At 38.8% G+C, this 19,518-nt stretch overlaps 1 protein-coding gene across 2 annotated transcripts in view; it reads right to left on the bottom strand.

Annotated features, from left to right (window-relative positions):
- The window catches only part of gria4a (glutamate receptor, ionotropic, AMPA 4a), an 87,451-nt gene that overhangs the window by 17,495 nt on the left and 50,438 nt on the right, over window positions 1-19,518 (bottom strand). For both annotated transcript variants that reach the window (XM_026297028.1, XM_026297020.1), the window contains exons 10-13: window positions 19,012-19,122; window positions 11,600-11,806; window positions 9,696-9,911; window positions 8,680-8,840 (exon numbers count right to left, since the gene is read on the bottom strand). In XM_026297028.1, the coding sequence (XP_026152813.1) occupies window positions 8,680-8,840; window positions 9,696-9,911; window positions 11,600-11,806; window positions 19,012-19,122 (695 nt within the window). The remainder of the gene's footprint in view (window positions 1-8,679; window positions 8,841-9,695; window positions 9,912-11,599; window positions 11,807-19,011; window positions 19,123-19,518) is intronic.

Genomic DNA, 19,518 nt, shown 5'->3' with positions numbered 1-19,518 from the left:
GTGATAAGAAACCAGTGATAATGCAATTATTTTTAGGGAACGCTGGGTGTTAAGGAGTGTGAGCTGGAGAGAGAAAAGAGCAATGAGAAAGCTCGAAGGTGCAGTGACGCCTGACTCGGCATAAATTTTCACCTTCTGGAGCAACTTCACATTCTGCTGCTGTCCAAAAGCCAGCACACCTCTTCATCCTCATAAAGACACAAACATGCAGCAAATATGAATTGATAGTGATCCTCCTTGAGACATCGATCTGTTTACCTGAATTAACAAACCTATGCTCTGATGGATTCACCTGAGAAAGAGTGGTTTTGTTGTATGCTTATTAAGAGAGAGTGGAAATGGTGGTGGCTTCACAGAGATAAATGTGTACTGAACATATTGACTTTCAAAAGCAATGAACAAATAGGTCTCCAGGCAATTAACTGACTGACATTACTGATTTGACTAGCTTTGAAAAAAAAAAACAAAACATCATTATTGTCATTGATAATAATAACAATATTGAAAAATGGGATCTCAATCTATACGCTCAACAGTAATATTACTATATGTGATGCTTTTGTTTCTTTGGTGATAGAGATGAGGATGAGGAAGGTGAAGAACAGGAAGGAATGTGGATGCCATTTTTAGAAACTCATTTTAATAAGTTCTACAGGGTCTCTGACAGAGGCCAAGGGGGGCGTGTGAGCTCAGTGCTTAGCTGGTAAACGAGCTGTGACAGCATTTTAATCTGACCTGATGGAGTGAGTGTGTGATTTAAGTGGACATACTAACAGAAGGATTGTTTTTGGGTGGGTGGGTGGTGGGGTCTCAGCTAAGCAAGAAGATAAACAGATTGATTGCCAAAGTTTAGGTGGTGGCTGGTGTATAAAATTGACAATATAGTAAAACATAGTACTATTGAGTACTCATAAGAAAATTTGTAATTGTTTACAAATACTGTACATAAATAAACATTGAAAAATGCCATCATATCTGTGTACAAATATCTCACATTGTGTTATGCAGCCTATAAATGCTAAACAGGCGGGTTAAAGAAAAGCTGCCAGTATTCCTAATACCTAGATACCATGTGTTATAATGTGGCACCAGGAGGAAGCTCACACAAATACAGCAAGAGTGTACAGACAGTTTTCATAAGCTTTTGGACTGGAGTCTATAGTGTGAAAGCCCACAGAATTTTACAAACAGCCAACTGTTCAGCTGTGAAAATCAACTTATTTAGCACCCCTAATTTTGAGTTGGCAGTGAGAGTCCAGATTTTGAACTGGAGTCTGGTTACAGCGAAACAGCTTCAAGTTGTTTATTAAATGCACATTGTAACAAACCCAGTTAACTTTATACATATAATATTCCGATTTCCCCTTTAGATGGAATTCAGAATTCAGGCTGGGATAATCAAAATACATCTTGTGAATGTATAAACAGTCTGTTAATTTGTTCATCAGCTGATTGGAATAATCTTTTCTTATATCAGTGTTATCATCCAAAACCAAATGAATCATTACAAAACTGCATTTCTAGTTGTATTTTGATATAGGATATTTGCTTGACAGATGCATTTCTTAGATATATAAATTTACTTGCAGCAGTTGAATGCATACAGTGCAGTTTAATAACTAATTTATTTAGGGTATAGTGACAAGATTGCATTAGTCCCATACATTTACTCAACACGCTGGCAAAATGAATCAAGGTAAACGAAAATCTTCACTCCTTCTATTCAGTCAATTTAAATTCAGTTAAATGTTTCAGAGGGAAAAATGATGCTAATAGAATAAATCAAAGTGTAAATGAAACCAGCGGAGTCGACAGCACACATCATTACGGGGGCCCATATTGTATGTGGCTGATTGAAGCTGTTTCTCAGAGGGTATGAAAGAACAGTCTTGCTGAGGAAAAGAAAATTAATTGGCTGAGGACAACAGGGTTAACATCATGGCAAATTCAAAATGTGTATCACTTGACATGTGTGTATGTGATGTGTGTGGCCTTGGAGTGAAGTTTACATACTGGAGGTTGATGGAGCATACCTGAGACTAATGTGGTATGTGTCAAAGTGAACACATATGCACACATCTTACTGGTGTATGTTGGCTGGGCACATGAGAGTGACATTTTTGATTTTTTTTTTATGTCTGTGGTAGCCTGGATGTGTGTTTGAGGGAGTGTGCATGTGTGTGGAACCTGTGTAGTGTGTGTTGGCATAAGAACCATTGTCTAGTGGGTCATGTATCATCTATGATAGGCAACAGATTGCCTTCCCAATCCTTTGTATGAAAGATTAATGGCATGCTGTTTCTCTCTCTCTCACTCTCTCTTACACACACACACACACGCACACGCACACGCACGCACACACACACACACACACACACACACACACACACACACACAGTTTCTTTTTATCCAATGTATCTAGATTTTCTCAACCAACAGAGGAGACTGCAATTTGTGGGCCTGCATTACTGAGAGAACCAATCCGAGATTTATTAAATGGGAATTAAAGCATTTTTGGAAAGTGAGACAAGACTGTCTTTTTCTCTGTTTTTTGCTACATTTCTCAGACCAGAATTGCAGTGTGTAGAACAGTTAGTGCATTTCTCAAAACAACTTGTACAAGCTGCACCACAAGCTGGAAGATGTGCAGAACTTGCTCAGAATGTTGACAAAATCACGTTTTTACGTCTCACTGAGTATAAACACAACAGGGAAAATGATTAGTCAATGACAATAGAACAGTGTAGTCAAAGTATATTCAAATGTAAACTATTGCTAAGATGTTGTTTGGAAATGCACAAGTCAGCACCTTTTTCTGTGTAGCACAGATTATGTTCACCAATATAAAGTGTTACTGTATATGGGAAATTCACAGCAAAGAGTGGGCATGATTTGCATTTTCACTTTCACTGTTTTTACTGGCACCTCCACACGAAATGCATAGAAACCTGTATAGACATATGCTTGATGTAATGCTTCTGAATTACTGACTGTTTGTTTTGGGGGCTAGGATGATTCAACAGACAACCAGTGGAATTCATTTTGCCCAGCTACCAGCTGACAAAATCAAGTGGAACTGTAAGAAACAGCCAACAGTTGTATGTAATTATTTGCGTGCTTGTCCAAAGCAGTTGCAATTTGTTCAAAACAAAAGAAAAATTGCTCATATAATGTGACTACATAACGTGGCAGTTGAACAAGTAGTTTTCAGAAATGCAATTCTGAGCTATGGAATGTACCAATGGAAAAGGAAAAGCATGCTCCATGCCTATTATATACTTTATGTTATTATAGAGTAAAAAGTCTTTGCCTGCGTTCCATTTCCTTATGCAAATTATGAGCTTGTTAAAACCTCATTGCCCTTGTTGTTGAGACATGTTGACAAGGGAAAAGCAATACTTTTTACTGTTTTCTGATTAGGGAGCAAACAAGCTTTTTTTTTAAGTCACAGTGAAAGATATTTTAAGATATTTTGAGTTTGTCAGTCATTTGTGTGACTGATGTTTTAGGAAAGTAAATCATCAGTGTTTGACTAGGACACAATAAATCAGAAAAAAAATGTAAAAATGATTTTACCTCATAATTTTTTTTCCACGAACTACAGGTTGGAAATAAAGTCAGTCTACCGATTGATTAATACAAGTAGGAAGGCTACAGCAGACGAAGGTAGAATAAAAAGCATGAAGGCAAAGACGCATGAAAGAAAATCAGATAAAGAGATTAAAGATAAGGTAGAGCAGGCAGATAATGAAAGGCATGATAACCTAAAATAATAACACGGATCATAAAAATAAGCAAAAAAAAGTGCTATACCCACGGTGAAAGAATTATTCATTACATTTATAAAAACTATTACTGGTGAATTTTATAAACACACTCAGTCACTGGGGCTGGGTTTTAACCAGTGACCTTCAGAATAATTATTAATTAGTCAGTACACTTCAGTGCTCCATTGCAGTTAGTTAGTCAAGCCATTAGCTGGATCTGTTGCTTCCATTAACTATTCAACACACCCAGGGCCATTTACTCAATACTAACACATAAGACTCACAAACATAATCACACAGAAACACACACACTACCACACACAGACACACACAAATGCCCTCAGCCTGCAGCAGACACACACACAGAAGAGAGCTGTAATTTCAGATGTTTATTGATAGACAGATCCAATCCCTCTGAGATGGTCACTGGTGATCAGTCTCTCCCTTTTGCTTTTCCAATCCTGCGCTCAGTCTCTCTCAATGTACACCCTGTGACTTTTCTGTCATTTATTGATTTCCACTTTTTAAAAATTCCACCCATCGTGTGGTGACCAGGCCAATCACTGAGATTAGAACCCCAAAAGCCTGGTCTGAAAGATGACTACTGAGCGTCGCAAACAACAGCTCAAGGTCACTCTGACAATGTGTATGTGTGAATACATTAATTTCTGCTGCCAGCCATTACTCTCTGCTTGATTTCAAAGCAAAAGAAAACACAAAAGGGACACAATATATAGGTGTGAAAGACGTGAAGTGTTTGCAATCATGAGACACGCTATCATCATACACAGATGAACGGTAATTTCTAGTTATGAAAATGTCAATCAGCTGAGGTGATGTTTAGACTTCAAAACAGCAGGAACAGGTACTGTGACACACTGAGAGATAGATAGATAGATAGATAGATAGATAGATAGATAGATAGATAGATAGATAGATAGATAGATAGATAGATAGATAGATAGATAGATAGATAGATAGATAGATAGATAGATAGATAGATAGATAGATAGATAGATAGATAGATAGATGTAGGAGAGTTGCATAGGGGTGTGTGTTATATTGTGTCTCCTGGACTGCAGAGATGACTGCAGCAGGAAAAGAAGGACCCACACTGAATACCAATGTACCTACTATGGTAGCCCAATACACAATGCACAGCACACACAGTCTCTCACACACACATATACAATGCAGTGTCAAACGATGACACCTGGACCAGTTGACCTGCAGATGCTCATAAAGGTTATAAGACATACTGAGATGACACATAATACAAAGAGATAAAACAGAAATACACTGTAAATAGACTGCCATGACTGCAAAGCACATACACATACACACACATACAATAGCCAGGCATTCAACCAGTCTGTAAGAAAATCTCTTCCAATAGAGACTGTCTCCTTCCCTTTATTCCAAGCTCCGCAGTAAATGCCAACCTCAGTTCTCTGATCCCTGCTGACTAACGGGAGACAATAAAAATGGCAAGATGGAGGAGAGAGGATAAAATCAGAAGAAAAATGACCATCCCATGGTCAGGGCATATGAAAAAAGTAAGGGTCATGTACAGGAAAACACTGTTTGCCTACCAGATTTACCAGATTTCAACGTAAACGTGGGCTTTATTGGCCTCACTCAACACACCATGCAGAAGAGTGCTGTGATTTGCACATGAGACCCTGTGGAGTTGATCTATTACCCAAGTAGGGACAGAAACTTTCTCCAATTCTATTACATACTCTCCTTAACTCTATGAGTAATTAGCTCAGTGTGTTGTTTGTATATAGTACTATGCAAACTGAGGGCATGTAAAATGGCAAAGTGAATAAGATATCATTCTATGTATTTAATGTAGCAATAAGTGTAAATGTTAACCACTGGATATGTCAAGTACAAGAAGACCTGAATTGCAAGGGCAGCAAGATTATGTTTGTATGTATAGTTCATTTTTGCTGTTACTTGACTTTGCCTGCCTGTAAAGGTGAACAAAGAAATAGTAAACTGAAGTAAATATACTGCAGAGACAAAAAAAGAAATCTATGATGATCGTATGGATGACATGTCTCCTTTTCTAATGTATCTGCAGTGTCACAGTGGACGCTCATCCATCACATGGATTATGGCAGAAAGCCTGGTTGGCAGGCTCAGTTCATTTCTTCAATGAACCTAATGAAAAGGTTCATTTAACTGTTTGACCATTACCCCAGGCATTTGCAAACCTTTTCTTGGATAATCATAAATCTCCATCATTACTTAGGTATTTCAGTCACTCAATTTATATAGAATGCTTTTATGTCAATACAAGATACAGTAAATGTTTGACTTCTAATCCTGCCAGTCAATCCTCATCACTGCCTGCAGCATAGACTTTAACATGCACTTACAGAGATTAGGGAGTGACCATAACAAATTTCCCCTCCTTCAGATGCCGTCTCTACAACCAACAGCTACAGGTGGATGCTGCGGAGGAGGTGAGGCTACTTAAATGCATACATAAGCAGCAGGATGATGACACAGTGATGTTCAGTGCAGGCAGTGCAGCAGCAGAGGAAGAAGAATAGAGTGAGTAGAGCATAATAAATAGATGAGTGCCCTGGGTATTTGTCACAAATAGCAGTGTGTGTAATACTGTATATTCAGTGTTGCAGCACAAGTCAAATGTAGCAAAGCCGGGTATTGGTCATAGTCAGAAACTCTGACAAGTGTTTTTAAGGCAGGAAGCTTTTGTCATGTCAGATGATTATCAATAATGACAATGACTGCTGGTAGCTAATTAACTAGGTAGAGTAGATCAATTAACATTGTAGAACTAACTTACTCTCTTGTAGATGTTTTAAACTGTGTGCATTAGACTATATAGCAGCATTTTATACCCATCCTTTCACACTTTGAATTGCACATCTTCGATCACTTTTCAAAAATGACAATCTTGTAAGTCCACCCACTTTATGCAGCAGTTGAGTGGTTTCCTTTCATGCCATCTTATTAGACTCTTCACAAAATTATTTCCGTCACTTTTCATGTGCACAGCCAAGTGCAACGCAATCAGTGACCTTGTGAAGAGATTATCTATTGTTTTCTTCATGTGATCCATAGCATAGCACTTTTTCTATCAACACACTAGTTTGTTTGAAATATACGGTCCTGCTTAGTATAGAGTATGGTGTTCTTTGATGCTGCATCTTAACCTGCCATTGAGGAGGGAGGAAATCCACATCTCATGAGACTATAACTATGATGTACTTCATTAGACATCATGTTGAATTCACATGCTAAATGATTATGAGACTTAACGTTGCATTGAAATCTCTTCTTCTATGTAAAAAGTCCAGGAAAATGATGGAATGAAGGAGAAGCAGAAAAGTTTATAAGTGACAGATTTCTCATTCTACCAATATAATCTGGCATTTATGCCTACAGTAATCCTGGCCTATAGGGGAGTCATGCTGTATTGGAAGTGACAGTGCTAGGTGATTTATATGAGACTGGCTTCATGTTAAGTATCACATTATCACTATGACAGCTGTAGCTCACGCACACACATCTGTAACAGGGCCTCCAAGTGACGGAGAGGTCTGCGTGTGTGTGTAAGCAGTGTTTCTGTGCATATCCAGTGTGTTTGCGTATGCCGTGTGGTTGTATGCAGCTGGTATGAGTGTTTTCCATTTTGGTGCGCTGCAGCTAGAATTGGCCTGTCAGTCATAGCAAAGTGGGGAGGAGTGGGAGACGACAGGTGTCGGGGAGCGGAGAAGAGAGGCAAAGAGAGAGTGTGAAAAAGATGGATGAAAGAGCAAACGAGAAGGCCAGAAGAGCAAAAGAGGAGGAGGAAGAAAGTGAAGTTTGGGCAGGTGATGTAGATGTTTTATTTTTTCCCCAAATCCTAGTAAAAATGCAGTGGAAATGTCTTAAAGATATTATGAGCTCAGAACAAAGATTGTATGGAACAAAGTAAAAGCCTAAGAAATGCAGGAAGCTTATCCTGACATTAAGAGTGTGTCTATTCACATCATAGTGATGAGTGTCCCCAAAATTTGGATAAAAAAATAATCCTGCACATTATAATAGGGACACACAGCAAAAATATCATAGCCCAAGAAAATAATAAGAGCTGGTAGCAATGTGTCAATGGACACACACAAATAACACACACACACAGGCACAGGCACAGACACACAGACACAGACACAGACACAGACACAGACACAGGCACAGGCACAGGCACAGACACACAGACACACACAGACACACAGACACAACACACACATACACACACACACACACTTTCCTTCTTCCAGCTCATCAGCTATCTGTCCTTTCTATCACTTGTTTTGGTGTGATCCTTTCACTGCTGCTCCTTCTCTCTTTAGATTTGCTCCCTAAAGGTCTTGATGATGATGTTAATGAATATTTCATTAAACTGCATTCTCAGGTTATCAATAATAAAATGCCATATTCTTATAAATAGCCTAAAAATACAGCTGGACTCTTCAGTGGTGCATTAAAAATTCATACACACCTAGCAAACTGGTAAATCTCCCACCATAGCACACCCATATGGACATGGCCCCTTTCACAGTGTGCAGGTGTGTTCGTGTCAGCATGTGTGTATATATGTGTGATACCCTGCACAGCCTAAGCTTCTGTAACACAGTGTCTTGAGAGAGTGTCTTGGAGCATCAGTGCAATACAGTAGAAGCCAAAGTGGTAAAAGAAGTGATTCATACTGTCAACAGTCTGAATCAGCGCAGCCTAGTACTCAAGCACTGTAACAGTGGAGACAGTTAGACAGGCACACATGCTATCCCCACACCCTGCGTACAGTTTCAAATTCTCTCATAATTTCTCAGCCAGACATGCACATTCATAAATGCATTCAATTTGTCTCACACACTCCATTTCCCTCCCTTACCGTGGTGAGATGTCACAGCCCTGTTGCATGAAAGCTCCCAGTGAGAACCAGAGGGAGTTGAAGATGCCAAACTCATTAGGAGGTTGGTCAGTGGGGCCCTGCTCAGTGGCACCCTCCTCTGGTTCCTCTGCATGCCACTCATATGGACTGAAGCGACTCACCTAGGACGGGAAGGGACAAATAAATGCTGAAAGGTGTCATCTATGATGTTCTTCTAAGTTCAACAGGAATTTTTTTCTTTGATGCCATGCAATTGTTTTCTCATTTTACAGTAGAAAGTCAGGGATCATTAGAGGTTGATAAAGAAGAGAATACAAGTATGGTAAATATAGTATAATACATCAAAATAATACATTTAAGGTATTGTTACACTGTAGCTTGAGGAAAGTTACCAGAAGAAGAAATTTTGTTCAGCAGTGATTGTAACAGCTAAATAACACACACACATACACACACACAAAAACATTTTTCTTGTTACTGTTGTTTAGGAGAAACATGCATCAATGAATATGCAGACATTCTGGAGCCATAGGAGTTGTGCCAACATGATCCCAACCATGTGAACTTGCATTTTTTGTATCATACATGAATGATTCATCTTGTCTGCAGAGCTGTCTGTGATGTTATTTATGTCCAGATAGAATGCTTTTAAATATCTAATGAACTGACTTGTGGAAGCTTTCTTCAAAACTGTGTTTCCAAAAACTTCAAACAGACATTTAAGCTAAAGGAACACAACATTGCTGAACCTAAAAAAAAAATCAGTTAACAGTTTACTCTTAACAGCATTATGACATATGATCACTCCTGACACCTAACACTTAGGATCTACTGTACATATGCAAACAGGGCACCAAGGCACCATGAGCTATAGCTCACTGGTTCAGAAATACTTTTTTACACTTGGACAGAATTAAAAGATCTATTCTTTCACCTTGTACCCAACAATTTTTCCAACTGTTACAGTCTTCCAAAGAAACTCAGGGTCTAACTTTCAGTCTTCAACAATCACTCACCAAAAACAGCACAACACTGACGCCAATGTAAGCGAAAACTATGCACATCCAGATCTCGTAGGCCAGTGGATCCAGGAAAGAGAAAACACCTGGTTTAGACTTCTGGGGCTTCTTGATCATAATAGAGATACCCAGAGACATAAAGGGCTTCGAGAAGTCGATCACCTCTTCCCTCACTAGGGTGATGGTCAGTGGAGCCACCGCAATTTCTGCTTTCTGTAAAGGATAAGATAAGATGAGATGAAATAAGATAAGATGAGATCAACTTTATTAATCCCTGAGGGAAAAAATAAATAAATTTAAGATTAGTATAGTCATATTGCTGTAGAGTTATTTTGCAGGAACTACAGGTAAAGCAGGATGAAGAGAGCAATGGTGAGCATGAATTGCCTATGAACTGCAGAAGAAGTCTCAAGAGAAAGATAATGGATGGAGAATGAAAAACAAGCATGAGGGGCAGGTATAGTGGATAAGCACATCAAAGGATAAGTGGAAGTTTGAAGTCTGAGCAACATAAGGAAGGAGATGAAGGAAATACGGTGGGCAATGAAAGGGAACTGATACAGTGGGGGGAGAGAAAAGTAGAAGAGAGAAGGGCTGAAATAGAGGGGGACACCAGTAGAATGACAGAGAAGTAATTCATACACAGGCATGAAAGTGTAGCTGGGCAGAATATAAATAACCCACCAAGGTCTCACACACATTTCCATGCATGCACACACACACACAAGAGTCAAAAGCATCATTCATTCAGCACACTATCTGTTTCTGAGTAGCTTTGCGTGTCTAAACAGCGCTGCAGTCTTAACTGAAAAGAGGCTACAATAACAGCATATCAAATAACAAGTGTTCCTCTCCTATAAAGAGTGATGTTGCAAAGCTAGCAGAATAAATAACAAAAAAAGACAAGGAAGTCAGAAGCGATAGGGAAAGAAAAGAGGGAAGGAGATGGCAGAGGAATATGAAAACCCAACGATGTGCCACAGAACGAGAGCCGAAATAAATTAGAGCTAGAAAGCAGGAAACAAAAATACACAACATGAAAGAAAAGAAGAAATTCACAAAGATAAACAGAAAGTAAGGGACAAAAACATATTAAAGAGAGAAAAGCTGATGTACAGTACTTTCTGTATGTGGCAGACGAGTCATCAGAGAAAACTGCAAGTGTTTGGAACAAATCAAACCTGGTTATTCAATGCAGCGGTTCTGCTATGTCACCTTCCACTATACGGATTCTGGAGGCTAATTAATTCTGTCACCATTCTGCAGCAATGTCCCCACTTTCTCTTCCACAAAGTGATGAAATCTGTGCGTGGTGCATAGGTGTCAATGGCATAATTAGCCAGCATGCCAAATTCTCAAGAAACAAGTGAACCTTCGAGACAGAGTCTCGCTTACTGAAACTGACATGGTAACTTAGGAGACGCAGAGCCTGAGACAAGTTTATGTACTGTGTAAGAGTTATTTTGAGGCTTTCTCAACTATTGTGTGATCGCCTGTGGAGGGGTAGAACAATAGCAGGAGAACGTATGATGTAATGTAATAGCCCTGCAGTATATATGACCTCTATGAGGCTTATATGGTCAAGTGATACTGAGGCTGTGCCAAAGAAGCATTGATGCAACACACATAACTCTGCTATTTTAATGGATGAGTGCATTGTAAACTTAACCTGTTCTATTCTCATACTCTGTCTTTATAGTAAAAGAAATATATGAAATATTTGAATATTTGAAATTAGATCGTCAGCAAGAAGTACAGAAAGTACAGATTATTTCAACTGAACAGAACTGAGTAAACAGAAGTTGTGACAGGTGTTATCCACTGTTTTATAGCACTTGAAACAATCAGAAAAAATCATGTAAATAAGCAATAAAGTCAAAATATTTTCCATCCAAACTTACCCCATACACAAGCTCTCCAACCATGCCATTCCATATCTTTGTCTCTGGATCTCTGGCTCCATATTTGCCATCTGGCACAATGGAGATCTTGTATTTGATTCCGATGTGTTTGGCAATCTCTGAGGCCAAGTCAACGCAGTATCCCTCATACTGGTCATTGCCTTCATAAAGCTCCCAGTTCTTTTTCAGCATTACATAGGGGCCCTCCTGCAAAACCAGCAAAAGGGAAGAAAGACAACTGTTTGGAGGAACATGACAGCAGCGATTATTAAAAGAAGAAAACGAAGAGCCAGCAGTTTGGTTGCATACATTGAAATGTGGAAAAACACAAAGAAAATACCAATGAAAAAAATTACTGTGGAAAAAAATGCAGGTAAATTTCAAAAGAAATGTCCTTTTTTACAATAGCCAGAGGGGCACATTTGATTAAGATACACCTGTTAAATACTGTAGATGAAACTAGAAACAAGCCTATATAAAAGCATAATATTAATCAAACATATGCTTTTCAGACATACAGTATATACAGATTATTATGAGAGAATGATTTGACCATATATGTAAAACAATAAAGGCAAACAAAGTGCAACATTTGTCTACATTTGCATGTTGCTTTCTCACAGAAAAGCCACTTTGTCAGGAAAACAAAGCAGTCACCAAAACTTGGCAGAAGTAGTTGCACAGTTTATAAAATGGAGAAAATATTGGAAGTGTTTTTGTTTTTTTTTAAAGGCCATGTCTGAGGTAGATGTTACATTGTAGATTTTGGTTTCTGAGATCCAGAGCCTTGTTTTAAGCTTTTGTCTGACTCTACTTGACTCCGCTGGGACCTGCGCCTGACTCAGTACAACACTATTGCTGGGAGGAGAGAAATGTACAAAAGAAAAGAAAAACGCAGCGATGAAAAAGAGAAAAAGAGAAGATTGCCGCTTTGAAAATGTATCATCAGAGGGAAAATGATTTCTGTGCATGCAGTTAACAAAGATGAAAGCAAAGAGAAAGGTTAGTGTTGTGTAGTGCGGTGGTGGGTGTATTACAAATATGACAGAAAAACACAAGCATGCATGTGGTCATAGAGAAGCATGCACACACATTACAGAAGCTTAGGAGAGCTGTAGACAAAAAAGAAACGCACACAGACTTTTGAGTGACAGCACATCCATCAGGAGCAGTGAGTTATGGTATTACGCCTGAGGCTGCTCATCCTGTAATCCAACTGAAACCAAGCCTATTAAAATGCTATCAAACCCTTTTTAATCACAGACTAATCTCATCTAATTAATCAAACAGGCTTTATAATATCCAAGACTCTCATGCTATGAAACAGCCCATGAAGCTCATAAAACACAATAAGAAATGATAAGATATTTTGGATTGAATTCTTCATTCAACAGCTGATTCACAGAGAAAACAATCAGAGTGTATTTCTAGAGTCACATTTTAAGGGGGCAAACGTGCAATGAAATCACTTTGACACATATTTGGAGGCAATCGATGGAAAAATCTTAAATCCTGATAATTGAATTACATTGAAAGCAAATCTAGATTAGAAGCAGAGGCAGGCAGAGGGATTAAAAAAAATCTTACAATGGAAGCTTAATTATACAAACAAAACCAACAAGGGAAGCTGGATTTATAAATTGATCCACTTCTCTTCAGGAAAAAAGAGCATGAAATGAAACCATTTACTTATAGTATGTGCATGTGTGTCACAGAGGGGCAAAAACATAGAGAAATTCTTTTCTATATGAATATTCAATGGGGTGACACATATTCATAAAATTATTACTTTTATTGAGTATTTGTCTTTGGATTATGTCTAAATACCTTTAAAACGGATGACATTTGCCACAGCAACACTATGTGTTTAGTGCTATTTATCAAATGTTAGCGCATTAAACTAACATACCTGGTAAATATCAACATGCTATCATTGTGAGCATGTTAGCATGCTCATTAGCATTTAGACAAAAGTATAGCTGCTAGCATGACAGTAAACTCCTCTTGTTTCTAAATCTAAAGTTCAGAAATGCTATCTGGGTCATATACAGTATGTGCAATCCTGTGTATAAATAAACCATTTAAAAGAAACAAAAAAACACAAGTGTTGCATTATCAGATTCCATATAAACCATTACTCAGTTGTCAATATCAAATTCATTAACACAAAATACATGAATTCCAAAAACAGACTAAACAAATAAGAATTAGTTTTTTTACTGTACACTTTTATCAACACCATTATCATATGATACAAACATTTGCCCAACTATATTCAGTGCCAGAACATATGAAAACATTTCTCCAAAGAGTTTCTAGAAAATTCCTTGAGCTACTATAGATCAGCACAGCCATTAAGACTGCTCTGTAGCAGAAATAACATCCTGAAGAACCAGCTTTAAAGGACAAAACTGGTGTGATTCAAACATAAAAGTCTTTACCCTCTAATTTATAGTATCACTGGGCTGTTCATACTATATTATGTACTGTATGATGATTTCCAACCTGGTGTGATATTAACTGGCCAGATAATGTGATGTTACAAATCTTGAGGAAGTTTGCTGCATTATTTGGTGTATTTTTGTTTGTGGGGAATGACACTAAGCCGACATATATATATATATATATATATATATATGTTTCTGTTACTGTATGAAGAGAATATTAAGCTCAGCTGAGAGACAGCTGAGGTGACTCCTCTTATGATTGTCCAATAAACATGAAGGTACAGCCAGTACTGACATTTAGCTTAGTAAAGCGCAAAGACTTCTCATCAAAGTCCTGGCAAGCAAGAGAATATACATATTAACTAAGAATGCTGAAATATTCCTTAATGGAAACACTTCATTCTCATTAAAAGTTGTTTGCTTCATTTGTGTTAACAAGGTGAACTTAACCATCCTCCTACATCAAATTACCCTCAGGTTTAGACTGTTAAAGGTCAGGTGCTTGAAATCAGAGCAGTTAATCTAGTAATATGTACATAGACACACATAGCATAGGCAGGTCTGCCAACACTGGCACTGCTTTACATTAAAGACTTAAGGCCTGTTATCAGTTGCCCCCAAATGCCTTTGTGCTGTGAAGAAAGTATCTTGTATGGGTGTTACATAATGTGGCATGTTGACTCAGGCTATGATAATAAAGAGGAGGGGGAAAGAGGAGAGAAAAGAGGAAAAATGGGAGCAAAAATCAGGAAGGTGAGACGAAAAGAAAGTGAGAGAAATGAAAAAAAAAAATAGGAGGAATTTGGGAATGCAGAGAGGGATGTGGGCATGTTGGCTGCATGAAACCACAACAGAAAGATGAAGGAGCCGATCAGAATACAAGCAGAGATGGCTATAGTCCAGGGAAGAAGAGGATCGCTAGAAACACAAAAAGGGAAAGTGTGAAAGAGAGATAAAGAGAAAATATGACAAAAATGAAAAATGGAGAGGAAGAGAGGAGTGGGGTTGGACTGGAAAGACAAACATAAAGAAGGAGATTGGGTGGGCGAAAGAGGTAAAACAGCTTTGTAGAAGCAAATGGTTGGGGCTGATAAGACATGAAACGCTTCATACTGGAGCCAAAAGGAGGACAGAACTTGCTATGTCAGCCAGTTAGCCAGCAAGTGAAAAATACAGGCACCCAACTGGACAGTCACCTAAATGTCCGGTCATTCATTCAGCCTGCCAATCGGATGCTCAGTCATTTCAGCATTTAGCCAGGCTGTCATGCAACGAGTTAGCTAACCACCAAGACATTTAATAAGCCTGCGAGCCGTGCATTCAGATTACCACAGAGAGGCGAGGCAGACAGTCGGTTAGTCACAGCCTGTCTCGGTCAGTCTCATTCATTACTGCAATTACAGTGCATAATCAACTATCTGTTCACGTGGGTCAGGGTGATTATCTCAATATTCAGCCATAAAGAGACATTTCAGCAATTAGTCAGTCATTTGACCAGCCAGTGATCAGCCCACAGTCAGTCATCTGCTCCATTAAAGTTGGTCACCATGTCAGTTGGTCTGTCGCTGAGTCAACCATAACGATTAAACAGTTTTACACCCTGTTAGTCAATCAGCCAGCCAGTCGGCTGCAAAGTTAGTGAGTCGACGAGGTAGCTATCCAGACTGCCGAAAACATGGAGTCACAAGCCTCTTGGTTCATCAGTCAAAACATCATACACTGTATGTTTTTTGGTCAGCTAGTTTTCTAAAACCAACATTTTCCGAAGTTTGTATATTCATCTGTGCTTGTCCAGCCGTTGTTGATGACCGTCCTGATGAAAAGACCTATGGGAGAGGAAGCTTGACCTCTCATGTATAAACTCAATATTGCAGCAAGTTAAAACAAAAAAACCCACTGATAAGATATCTTTTTAGAATATAATATCACACTGAAGCCAATTAAACATGCAGATGAAAAGAGGAGCAATTTGCCTTTTGCAGTGGATCAAAGCCAATGCAAAAGCATAAACAAGAGACTGTTAAAGCATCAGAGGCTTGGGAAGTAACAACAAGTGCATGTTTCTAATTTTGTTTGTGTAAATGTGCATATGTGTATTAGTATTATTGTGTGAAGGGTTAAGAGGCTCTGAATGAATTTGAAGGCTAGAAGAGTTTAAGCTGTGTTTTTCAGGAAACCTTCGGCCATACTATACTTTCTCTTTTAGTGCTGCAATGTCAGTGGGAGAGTAACCAAGTGAAACATTAACAGTGTCATGTCAATGTTAAATTTCAAAGCTTTCTCCTGTGGAGTTTCTTGTACTTCAGACAAAGACAAGAAGTGTTTAATACTCAAAACTAAAACAACATCTTCACTTTATTAAATTCAGATATAGAGATTCAGAAAACCTCTCAGAGAAACTGAAATACAGTAGAGGAAAGTTGGCTGAGTAGACATGACTGGCCAGATTTACAGCATGACAGAGCAGAAAACATGAAGACGGAGAAGAGCATGTCTGAAGGTGAGGACGGCAAACTACAGGAATAAAAAAAAAAAAAACAACAACAACCCCAAAACCAAACAAAGTAGAAAATGAAAATCAAGCAAATAAATGTCAAATTTTGGTGTAGTGATTTCTCCTGCAGTGCTCTGTAGCACAACAAAGAAGGGTTTTGTTGATTGTGGTGTCCTAAGAAAGACAGATCAGAATCTGAAATAATAGGACTGTCTGACGGTCTGCTGATTTTGTGTGGCTGAATGTTAAATCTTGACAGTGGACACAGAATCCCACGCAGAGCTCTAGTCCATACGTGACTTTTGTCATGAAAGAAAGACAGCAGGACCGTAAGCAAAGCTTTCCAGTGCCTCACAGGCTCAAAACATCATCTTCAATCTCCATTTTCATCTCTGCCATTGTTGCAAAGCAATCATTTCAATACTAAAAGTAAATATTTTTCAAACAAAATATACATACATTTAAAAAAAAAACACCTCCTACATCAAAAGATAAAAAAAAGAAAGCACGCTGAGTCTTTGTACAGAGCAGTCAGTTTGTCTATCCTCTGTCTTTCCCAAGGGTCTGGGACCCAGGTGAGTCTGTGTTTCAGTCTGTTGCTCTGTCTGCAGAGCCGGCATCAGTGTCGCAGCAGAGGCTTCCTCATCATCAGAGGCTGCAAAGAGGAGGAGGTGGCTGAGCTAACGTTAGCCAAGGCCTGTCGAGGTCACCATCCACAGAGAAATATGCAGGTGGGGGAGGCATGGAAGCAAAAACGAGAAATGTGGGGGATTGAACAGACGAGCAGAGTTAAAGACAGCAAGACACAGGGAGAGAGGGCGGATAGTGGCATTGGAAAGAGTCGGGTGACACACAGAGTCTGGGACATAAATAGTGATAGAAATAAACACAGAAACAACGTATAGTATATGTAATGCCAAGCTTTATCTTTTGCAACCACATAAGGTGAATGCAATTAGAAACACAACTCAAACAGCCATACGACAACAAATAACGACAGATTAACATGATATACACATATTCAAAGTAGGATTGTGAGACTGAATAAAAACCTGCCTTTTAATTGTGCTAATGTGTTTGTATTTGCTGGTCCTAGCTCTAGGCACCACAGCACATACCCAACAGGGATTTAATACACTGCCAGTTGAAAGTAGCATGTCTGGAGTTGGGGCCATCACTGGAGACATTTAGGCTGAATTCATTTTTCTGAACTCTTTCCTGCGGCATGGGTGGTTGTTTTCTGCTGTGCAGACCTGACTGGGTACTACCGCTGCAAGCCACCGGAGGCACTGTGGTATCTTTCTTTTTTATCAATGTACAGTCTTTAAACAGTGCCCCTCTAAAGATATTTGTTCACATTATGACACTACAATAAGTACGGCTGTAGATATTTTGGTCATACTTAAGAGATTGCTGGTGAAAGCAAAGTGCATTGAAACAAAATACCGAATTTCCTAAGCTCAAGCATCTGTGGCTTGTTTTATCTTTGGGCTGAAATTAGTCTTTCGAGTTGCTTTCACTTGCATCATTTTGCAAGCCCAATTGAATTAGACTGATTGCATTTACAGGAAGGGGATGGCCACTATAAAAAGGCTGCAGATGGGTGAATTGAAATCAAATGTAATCAGAGGATGTGCACAAATCCACCGATTAGCCCTCCTTTCTCCTTATTTGTAGAAGAACAAGGAATAATTAAACTGGACTGCAGACTGTGTGTCTATGCGAAAGCCATTAGAAGAGACTGGACTGGGGTCACTTCTAAATAGTGATCTGAGGTCAGTTTTAGATTTGCCTACTAATGAGACATTAGTTTAATCTTCCAGCTGGACAAGTGCCACTCCCTCTTGGCTGTGCTGTGAGAGCTCTCTTCAACTCCCACAGCTCATCATGAACCAACCTGATTTTTCTTCAGCATTAATAAAATTCGGTCACAGGACTCAGATTTTATTCTTGCACTGTCTGGTTTTCTCACACCGAATGCATCTCATAAAGCCACTAAAGCAAATGAACCCCAGCCTTCAGGCCAGAATCAAACACTAACCTTCAGCTTATGACTTGTACAGAGACTGTAGACTTGCAAAACTCTGCATTTAATAGAGTGCAGTTATGCTGTCAAATCTATTTCCTTAGAAATGGGAGCTTGCTCTCCTCTCTTTCTTTGTGTATGTGCCTGATAATGCCAGGAAAACAGAGGAAAGCTTTGATTCCTTTTTCAACACCTCTTACTGTTATTGTGGGTATTAATCACCTGATGTGTCATACCAATTTGCACCAATTTGCATCTCCATAAACTTCAAGTCTCTACATGAGACAGATGCAAGCTGAAAAATAATGTGTAAGAAAGCATTTTGTGAAATTAAGTTTTGGAATGGGAAAGACTGAACGAGGCTTTCCTTCAACGATAACAATAACAATCAAACAGCCACCGAAATACAGTATAAAGAAATGAACTCAGCCAGTGGGTACATTACCATGATGGTGGTCACAACTACAGTGCGGTTCTCCATCGCTGAGCTGTCATTAGACAGAGCATTTTCATTCTGCACCAACACAAGTTTGTCTATGTCATTCCAGTAACCAATCTAGGAGAAACAGAGAGAGAAAGGACAGAAAACGTGATGCAAGTGATGAAAGTGATAAGAGGAATATATCATTGGATCAATCAGTCTTTATGCACAATTCATGCAAAAATGACATTTTGGGTGCTTACAATAAAATAAAAATACACATAAAAAAAACACCATAAAACAGGCATAAAAAAAGAAATAGAACCTAAGTGAGATGGAAAGAGAGGAATAGAAAATAAAAAACAAATGAGTCAACAGAATGAGCTCACTGTAGCAAATTTCCCATTGGAACCGTAGAAGATATTGAGATATGTCGAGTATGAGCCAAGAACATTCAATAAACACACACTGCTGTCGAAGAAACACTTGAGAAGCTGGAACGTGGTGTTATTTCTTTATTATAGGTGCTAC

This window comes from Mastacembelus armatus, chromosome 13 (assembly GCF_900324485.2).
Source record: "Mastacembelus armatus chromosome 13, fMasArm1.2, whole genome shotgun sequence".
Lineage (NCBI taxonomy): Eukaryota > Metazoa > Chordata > Actinopteri > Synbranchiformes > Mastacembelidae > Mastacembelus > Mastacembelus armatus.
This window is presented reverse-complemented; position numbering and strand designations above follow the sequence as displayed.